The sequence below is a fragment of the Xenopus laevis genome, chromosome 7L, assembly GCF_017654675.1.
Source record: "Xenopus laevis strain J_2021 chromosome 7L, Xenopus_laevis_v10.1, whole genome shotgun sequence".
Lineage (NCBI taxonomy): Eukaryota > Metazoa > Chordata > Amphibia > Anura > Pipidae > Xenopus > Xenopus laevis.
This window is the reverse complement of record NC_054383.1, coordinates 42,015,182-42,025,310: the sequence shown is the minus strand read 5'-3', so window position 1 is coordinate 42,025,310 and position 10,129 is coordinate 42,015,182. Positions and strand designations below refer to the sequence as shown.

The window sequence follows — 10,129 nt, the reverse complement described above, 5'->3', positions numbered from 1 at the left end:
GAGTGTATCCAATAAAAAATAACTAAAATGTAATTGGAATTGGCTTTTTCATACCATATGTGTCATAGGTTTAGTAAATGCAACTTAATTTTAATCGATGTCAGAGTTTTTACACGCATGTTACTTTTTTGCAGACAGTGGTATTTAAACCATTTGAACAGGTGGGTAAAGAAAGAATTGAGCCTTTACGGCTTGAAAGGCAACACATAAAGCTAGCTATTTATAGAACATATTAAAGAGTTGGGTTTATGCACATATGCTCCTTAGAGTGGCTGGAGGGATCTGTTTCCTCTGAGGGGCTAAAAGAGGGAGGGAGGATGAAAAGCAGAGAAAGCTTGATTGACATGCCATGTGCAAAGGAACACCACTGGCTCTTTTCCAAAACCAGAATTAACTGACTCATCGTGGAGAAGCTAAGAGAAGAGTTTAGAGTAGTGTGGGTCTGCTGTCCTGCTGGCTGCTTGTGTACACTAGGGGCAGGGGAAAGCTGTAGAGATGGAGATCAAATAGTTGGCCCTGGAGAACTGAAGATACAACAATGGGTACCGATGACCAAATCCTCATCACCTTGTCTGGAGAGGGTCCCTGGGGTTTCAGGCTTCAAGGGGGATCAGAGAAGAACTTACCTCTTCTAGTGTCAAAGGTAAGGCAACCTTACAGCAGGAGGCCATGCGTTGGTGCATACAAACATCTGATTAGGTTACAGGTTTTAAAAAGGTGCTTTACTCCATTGGATGGTGGGTACAAATGTAAAAATCAATTGCAAGTCTTTATGGAATGGGCCATTATTTTCTCCAGTTTCTGGATGTAAGTGCTTGGAAGGTCTAATATTTATACATCTATGGCTGGGGGCCATAGCATAGCATACCAGCAAGGTATGGACGCTGTACAATTTGTTGCTAGATGTTGGAGACATAAAACTTAAAACAGAGTTTCTTTAAAGAAAGTATCAGTACATGCTCCAGGGAACCAACAGTATTTATGCTAAGATAGTCAGTGGGAGCAGAGTTCCTACTAAGTGCAGCAGGGAGAACAGACATTGTTAAAAATAAATAAATGTAAAAAAAATATATATATATACATACAGTAGATAACAGTAAGAGGGTCTGCACAACAGCTTTTCCCGAGTGTTCTTGGCTGTATCTGACTTGCAGTACATTGAACTGAATCTAATGAATGGCAGCAGAAGAGAATTAGGGATCATTGATCCTTATGACTGTGCGCTCAATGGATGCAAGTTCATGCTGAAAGCAAAAAACTGATAGTTTTTGTAGTTTTTGTGCATTTAGCATTTTCCTGGGTACTCTGCCAAGGGGATTGATGATGGCTATTATTTTGACATTGCCATACACTGAAAGGCAATTCCATGTGTTGCACCTCAGATATAGATTTATTATACCATTGTGTTAAAGGTTTTTTTGGATTCACCAGATTTGTTCATTTTTACAATTGCCTTAGGAGACCAAAGGTTATTTTAACAGTTTAACCAAAATGCACTGAAATCAATTGTTTCAGTGCAACCTGTTTTAAATATTCCATTACAATCAAAGGAATAAAAAAGCCTGGTCCTCCATAGGAAAAATAATGACTGTGCAAGCACAAACGACCTTGTAACATACGTATATAATCTAAAACATCATAGGGTTTGTACTACGAATTTGTACTCAGTTTGGTACATTTAAATGACCAAATTCACATTTTTTCTGTTTATTCTTTTTATTCTTACCCCACCTTCTATATTTTTCTTTCTAGAATAATAAGCTCCTCATCTACCCTTCTTTAGTATATAAAACACAAGCAACACATACAGGGGCAGAGGGGTGAGCACTTTATATAAGGGGTCATTATTAAAGTGCAGGTTTCCCAGAGATCCATAGAAATTCTACATAGTGAAAACTAGTGCAAACAGGGGGGATTTCAATAAATTGCACATTTGTGCACAACTTTGCCCTCTTTGTATAGAGCAGTGCACAGGTTGGACATCACAGAATTAACTACCAGGATGGCAGGATTGCCCCCCCCCTAGGCCTTGAGGTGATGGTGGAATGTAAATTACGCTTAGTAATTCATTCATACATCACACACATGCACATAATGCACACGTACGTGAAAAAACATGGCCTCCAGCACCTCCTTATATGTGTGGCATAACACTTGTGGGGGGTACGTTTTGAAAAACTATTTTGCTTTGCCCAACTGAAGTGCAGGCTCTATCAGCCCGCACATCTGGTAGTGGAAACATAATTTCACCGTTAGGTGCCCTTTACGTACATAAGTCATTTTTTAAATTTATACATGGCTTCATGTTGTAGCTCTCATAATTCCATCATTCCCAGTTTCTGTCATGTGAGCCCAGTGAAGTCTAAAAAAGGGAAGCAAAGAGGTGCACGTGCTTTGTGTATGATATTTGCAATGTCTGCAAATCTTCATCTCAATTTCACAGAGTTTGTTAGCAATCAGTCTTGTGTATAGGGGCTGGCCAATCCCAATCGATGTCCATGTCTTGTGGATATTGGTCAGTTCAGTGATTGGGCAGATTGGAAAATGTTTTGGTACATCGTTAGATAAGGAAGTGAAGAGAAGCTGCAGTGGTAGGAAAAGCTTTTCTGCTTCTTCTTTTGGCCTTTCACATCTCAGCTTTGATGTCTTTCTTCTTTAGTTGCTCTCCAAACCCTACACTTCAGAGACCATGTTCCAATACCTTGCACCAATGAGACCTAAAAAGAGCAAAACTGTCTGTCGGCTAGTTCAAATTTATGGCATTGAATTATAAGGCTGTATCTGTGTTATTAAACCAGTGCTTCTGGATCCGTAGTTGGCTCCATATCTTCACTTATAATTCCTTAATTAAGGCCTTAGTTAAGGCCTACCATTTTGGGTTTCTATGTTTATAGCATCCCTAGTGATCACTTTGCTGGGATTTGGCTTTAGGGATTTAATGGTCAAATGCATCTTCAAATTTTCTGCTTCATTACAATAGAATTACTAGCCTGCCTCTGGACCCAGGTTCAGATATTAAGAGATACTTTACATAGATTTTTGCATAACAGAGGGAACAAGCATTTAGAGATTGCAGACGCTGAAGCTGCTGGAGCCTTAAAGTATGAAATCTGGCCTTGAACACAGACCATTTTAATTAACTTGTGTGGATTCTCTGCCCCCCCCCACTTTGATACAAATGCATTCAAGAGATTAAGAGTAGGGCACCATGGGCCACCTCATATGGAGGAACTATGCAAATTGCCCCTAGCTGTAAAATAAGGTAAGCTAAGCACCCATAGAACTGTATTTTCCCACTGCGCCATTGTGTCGCATGAAATCATGTGTTTATCAAAACCTGTTACATTTTACAAAAATTTGATAAGCACTGGTAATCACTAGGGTTTGCTTACACTCAACTGTCAATATGATTTATTGTTAAAGGTTTTGGATTGACCATTGATATCTGTTTTCTTACATTCATGTTTTGCTCCATTTCAGTTATGCTAATTGGGTGGTGCTTTGCCAGACATGTCACTGGTTGCTTCTGCATACAGACACTTATTCAGCCTCCTTTCATTGAACATTTTATTCAATAAGAAAGAACATTTGTTTCACCTGGGAAGAAAACATCTTTGCATGTTGCCAATATGGTGATCTATTCTTTATACCAATCCCTAAGCAGTTCAGCATGAACAGCACTATTAAATGACAGTTCTAGGAAGCTTGACAACAGCATGTGACATGAAAACCTGTTCGTGGGCTAATATCATACTGGGTAACATTCTTGGTGGGAATATAGAGGATAAAGAAGTCCCTGGGATGTGATATTATGTCTATTTATGCAAGGCTAAGTCCTCTCTCTGATGGTTGACTGTCATCTGAAACATTCTGCCAGTAAAAGAAGCTTGAGGAGCTTGGCCATGCATTCCAATATAGTGTACGTCAATGGGCTTTCCCTAACACCTCAGGCAGAACAGTGAAGAGAGGAAGATGATGGGGAGAGGGATCCGGCTTGGGCAGGACAAGACAAAGGAGAGTGCCAGTGCAAGTGTATGGTCAAGATCCCTCTTTTTTCCTCAGTCTAATCTAAAAACACAGTATTGGCCAAAATCGCACACTCAAAAACCTCTAAAGCTTCTGGGCCCCTTGACGACTGGACAGTAATCTAATATGGACATAAGCAAAGCACACATTAAAAGCGATTTGCAAGTTTCAACTCAGCAGTTTCTTGGAGGTTAAAAGTGACTTGTTCTCTTCACTGCTGTTTTGCACTTTTGAAGCAATGTAGCAGAAACCAGCTGATTAACAGACAAAAATGATGCAAGGCAATGTGATAACTGGAGTCTTGGCTGGAGGGCTGCTGCTTTAAGTGGTAGAACCAGCCGTACAGAAATGAACTACTGAAAGCACTGAATTGACATGTAATGGAAAGCTACTTACACTTTAATGGAAAATAAATTGGGGTTGTATTTTTCTTTAATTCAGCATTTTGGATACATGACAGCCTCTTAATCACAACGAATGTCAAGTCTTATGTTTTTCACACAGGCTCAGTTGACTTACACTCTCAACATAATAGTGCTGTGAACAGTCTCAGGTGTGTTCTAACCCTGTCCCCGGGTGCAGCAAATGCTTACCTCTGTGGTGGTTGTGAGCAAATTGCCACTTTGGAGGCTCAAGTTAGAGCACTAGAGCAACAAATTGCAACACTGCGGTCGATTGACAATCTTGAAAGGAGTCTTTTGCTCACTGAGCAGGACCTAGCAGGGTCAGATAGTTTGGGGGGAAAAGAACAGCAGCAGGATATTGAGGCAGCTAGCTGGGTGACAGTTAGAAAATCTAAGGTGGGCAAAAGGAAAATGGAGGCTGATCCGGAGATTATACATCGCAACAAATTTGCCAGATTGTGTGAAGATGATGGGAGTATGAACTCTGTATTGGCAATTCTAGATGGGGCTGATCTCTCTAACAGCCGGGAGGCCAGTTTCTCTAGTAGTGGTGGGGAGGAGAGTAGAGTCAGACCTAACCAGATTGTGGTTGTAGGGGACTCAATTATTAGGAAAGTGGATAGGGTAACCAAATAGTTTGCTGTCTACCTGGTGCCAGGGTTCGGCATGTGGTTGATCGGATAGACAAATTATTGGGTGGGGCTGGGCATGACCCAGCTGTGCATATCGGTACTAATGACAAGATAAATGGTGGATGGAAGACCTTAAAGAATGATTTCAGGGATCTAGGCTCTAAGATCAAGGAAAGGTCTTCCAATGTCATCTTTTCTGAAATTTTGCCTGTGCCACGTGCAAGTTTAGGAAAACAGCGGGAGATTAGGGAGCTAAATGCGTGGCTCAAGTCTTGGTGCAGGAAGGAAGGGTTTGGGTTCCTAGAGCACTGGGCTGATTTTTCGTTGGGGTACAACCTATACAGTCGTGATGGTTTGCACCTCAATGGAAGGGGGTCCGCGGTGCTAGGGGAAAGAATGGCTAAGAGGTTGGAGGAGTGATTAAACTAGGCAAGGGGGGGTGAGATAAAGAATTATAGGGAAGCTAGGGTAGACGGGGCAGTGGGGTTAGTAAGGGGTCATGGGGGAGGAGTGAGGGGGGCATACAGTTTACCAGCTAAGGAGGTCCCTCTGTTACAAGGAAAACAGAATAATACTAACTTAACGTATAATTCTTCACTAAGTAATGCAAATTTCAAAAGTAAAAGTAGTAACCTCCGCTGTATGCTGGCAAATGCACGGAGTTTGTCAGGTAAAATGGGATACCTAGAATTAATTGCATGCTCTAAAAATTATGATATAATTGGTATCACTGAGACCTGGTGGGATGAAACATGTGACTGGATTGTGAATTTAAATGGTTACACCCTTTTTAGGAGGGACAGAGGGATTAAAAAGGGTGGAGGAGTGGGTTTGTATGTAAAGCCTGAATTAAAGCCATGCGCTAAAGAAATAACAATAGCTGGCACTGGTGAGGGTGTAGAATCACTCTGGGTAGAGATTTTGACTGGGCAAAAGGTAACAAAAAGAATTATCAATGGTGTATGCTATAAACCACCTCGTATAAGTGTCGAGTATGAAGCCCAGCTACTCTTGCAGATACAAGCGGCTTCACAGCTGGGTCAAGTTGTTGCTATGGGTGACTTCAATTATCCAGACATTGACTGGGGTAATGTGGTTGCTAAGACAGAAAAAGCTAGTAGGTTTGTAAATATGCTGAATGACAACTTTTTATTCCAGCTCGTTCAAGAACCTACTAGGAATAACTCTCTTTTGGACCTTGTAATAACTAACAATACTGAACTCATCTCTAACATTTGTGTGGATGAGCATTTAGGGAATAGTGATCATAACATGGTCTCCTTTGAGATTCTGTTGCAGAAGCAATTCTATAAGGGAGTAACTAAAACACTAAATTTCAGACATGCAAACTTTGACAGTATAAGGGCATCTCTGCAACATATTAAGTGGGAAATGCTTTTCACAGGGTTAAACACAGAACAAAAATGGGAAGTCTTTAAAATGCTGCTTAATAAATATACTTGTCAGTATATTCCACTTGTATGCAAGGAACGTCGTTGCAAAGCAAAACCTTTTTGGTTCAATAGAAGCGTTGGTGTTGAGGTGGGTAAGAAAAAACGTGCTTTTAAGGCTTTCAAGTTAGCTGGTACAGCCGAATCATTTATAAGGTACAAGGAGGCCAATAAATCAGGCAAAGAAGCTATAAGGCAAGCTAAAATTGCTATAGAAAAGGATATTGCAGCAAGCAGTAAAAAAAATCCAAAATTATTTTTAAAATATGTTAATAGTAAAAAAATGAAGCATGAAGGGGTGGGACCCTTACTATCAGAGGGGGGTCAGCTGGTTGATGAAAACAAAATAAAAGCGCAGATTCTGAACTCATATTTTTCATCTGTCTACACATATGAGGAACCAGTAAGTGAAGGTTTCCTTCTTAACAGTCCCAATTCTAGTAATATAACTAATGATGCATGGTTCACACATGAAGAAATTCAAAAGAGACTAGAACATGTTAAGATTAACAAAGGTCCGGGGCCAGATGGTATTCATCCCAGGGTAATTAGCGAGCTTAGATCTGTGATTGCCAAACCTCTTTACTTAATTTTTCAGGATTCATTGAGATCTGGCATAGTGCCAAGAGACTGGTGAATTGCTAATGTGGTGCCTCTATTCAAAAAAGGATCCCGTTCTCAGCCTCAAAACTATAGGCCAGTTAGTCTGACGTCAGTGGTAGGAAAGCTTTTCGACGGGTTAATAAAGGATAAGATACTGGACTTCATAGCAAATCATAATACTATGAGTTTGTGCCAGCATGGTTTTATGCGTAATAGATCTTGCCAGACTAACTTAATTTCTTTTTATGAGAATGTAAGTAGAGACCTTGATTCTGGGATGGCAGTGGATGTGATTTACTTAGACTTTGCTAAAGCATTTGATACAGTGCCACACAAAAGGTTACTGGTTAAATTAAGGAATGTTGGCCTGGAACATAGTATTTGTACCTGGATAGAGAACTGGCTAAAAGATAGACTACAAAGAGTGGTGGTAAATGGAACATTTTCTAATTGGACCAGTGTTGTTAGTGGAATACCGCAGGGCTCTGTACTAGGTCCCTTGCTTTTCAACTTGTTTATTAATGACCTGGAGGTGGGCATTGAAAGTACTGTTTCTATTTTTGCAGATGATACTAAATTGTGCAGAACTATAGGTTCCATGCAGGATGCTGCCACTTTGCAGAGTGATTTGTCTAAACTGGAAAACTGGGCAGCAAACTGGAAAATGAGGTTCAATGTTGATAAATGCAAGGTTATGCACTTTGGCAAAAATAATATAAATGCAAGTTATACATTAAATGGCAGTGTGTTGGGAGTTTCCTTAAATGAGAAGGATCTAGGGGTCTTTGTAGATAACATGTTGTCTAATTCTGGGCAGTGTCATTCTGTGGCTACTAAAGCAAATAAAGTTCTGTCTTGCATAAAAAAGGGCATTAACTCAAGTAATGAAAACATAATTATGCCTCTTTATAGGTCCCTGGTAAGGCCTCATCTGGAGTATGCAGTTCAGTTTTGGACTCCAGTCCTTAAGAGGGATATAAATGAGCTGGAGAGAATGCAGAGATGTGCAACTAAACTGGTTAGAGGGATGGAAGACTTAAATTATGAGGGTAGACTGTCAAGGTTGGGGTTTTTCTCTGGAAAAAAGGCGCTTGCGAGGGGACATGATTACACTTTACAAGTACATTAGAGGACATTATAGACAAATGGCTGGGGACCTTTTTACCCATAAAGTGGATCACCGTACCAGAGGCCACCCCTTTAGACTAGAAGAGAAGAACTTTCATTTGAAGCAACGTAGGGGGTTCTTCACAGTCAGGACAGTGAGGTTGTGGCTGATTCAGTTAATGCCTTTAAGAATGGCTTGGATGATTTTTTGGACAGACCTAATATCAAAGGCTATTGTGATACTAAGCTCTATAGTTAGTATAGGTATGGATATATAGAATTTAATTAAAAGTAGGGAGGGGTGTATGTATGGATGCTGGGTTTTCATTTGGAGGGGTTGAACTTGATGGACTTTGTCTTTTTTCAACCCAAGTTAACTATGTAACTATGTAAGTGTAATTATGTTTGAATGTTTGGGAAAATGTTTTGTGGGAAAAAACACATTGGAGAAAATGGTATTCTCATTGCCAAAGTTGTCCCTGAGAGGACAGTGACAGCCAAATCATCTGTTACCCATAGCCCTCAAAAATTATTAGAGCCAGCTTAATTAAAAAAAAAAATCTTCCAGAATTTCCTTTTCAAAACATACTGGTACTGTAATACAAAACATTTGAATTATCTTCAAGTGCAATAATATGAGCGCATATACAACCCTTACATATAGAAACTGAAAAAAGTGGTAAGTAGGGGTCAGTGGAATAGATTGCATGCACTAGAACAAAAGTTACAGGCACCAGCTGTTGCTTGCACGCCTGCTGTGTTACAGTAAAAATAAAATTTTTTCATAGGTATTTATAGATGTAGCAGTTCACAAATTCTCGTAAGGGTTCAGAAAGTTTAACCATTCAGGGTCGGACTGAGGGCTACTGTCTCCGGGCCTCCTGCTACAACTCTAGTTCCTCCATATACAAAGTCCCCCCTCCCGCTGTGCAGCGCCGCACGTGCTTGCATGCACGCATGTAAGCGCACTGTGTTTTTGCAGCAACCGGCCTGAAGAAGGGAGGTTGAGGCAGCAAGATTAGTGCAGGGAGCAGGCCAAGTCTGATCCTTTAACCATTTGTTGTTCTTCCAGTATAACTCCAAAAATGTACGGCTCAGCTCAGGAAAAACGTTTGAGTAATACCAAGCAAATGTCTATCTTAGAACTCCATGACCGTGGAGATCTGGTGCATCAACTCCATGTGTTACATGTTAAAGGAGCAGTTCACCCTTAAGTTAACTTTTAGTATGTTATAGAATGGCCAATTCTAAGAAACTTTTAATTTGGTATTCATTTATTTTTATTTTTTTTTTAGCTTTTTAATTATTTCTTCTGGCTCTTTCCATCTTTGAAACGGGGCTCGCTGACCCCATCCAAAAACAAATGCTCTGTAAGACTACATCTTTACAAATGCTACTTTTTATTATTCATTTTTCAATTCATGCCCTTTCCTATTCAAATTATATTATCCTATTCAAATCAGTGAATGGTTGCTGTTGAAATTGCAACTTTGAGAGCTGCTGAATAAAAAGCTAAATAACTCAAAAACCACAAATAATTAAAAAAAGACAGTTGCAAATTGTCTCAGAATATCACTCATTACATCATTTTAAAAGTCAACTCAAGGTGAATAACCCATTTAACACATCTCTCACACTCTAGTTAATCGCAAAAGTAGCAACATCTAATACCAAATGCACAAGAGAAAGCCGTCCTCTTGCCAATAAGGCAGGGTGGTGTGGGTATGGATGCCCCAGACTTGTATCTTGGGAAAAAGTCTTCAGCCACTTTGGACTTCAGGATTACACAGAAGCAATGCAGGAGCATTAGGATTTGGAAAAAATCGAAATAATCTTTTAATTTCAAAACATAACAAAACATGCACCGGATGCATTTTGTGCACAGTTTTGTAGTAGTCATAGGCAA

The 10,129-nt window shown here is 40.0% G+C and overlaps 1 protein-coding gene across 1 annotated transcript in view; it reads left to right on the top strand.

Annotated features, from left to right (window-relative positions):
- Positions 1–416: 416 nt before the first annotated feature.
- synpo2l.L (synaptopodin 2-like L homeolog) overlaps positions 417–10,129 on the top strand; it is a 66,503-nt gene continuing 56,790 nt past the window's right edge. Inside the window, exon 1 of the mRNA XM_018225419.2 lies at positions 417–643. Within this exon, the coding sequence (XP_018080908.1) occupies positions 539–643 (105 nt within the window). The 5' untranslated portion in view covers positions 417–538. The remainder of the gene's footprint in view (positions 644–10,129) is intronic.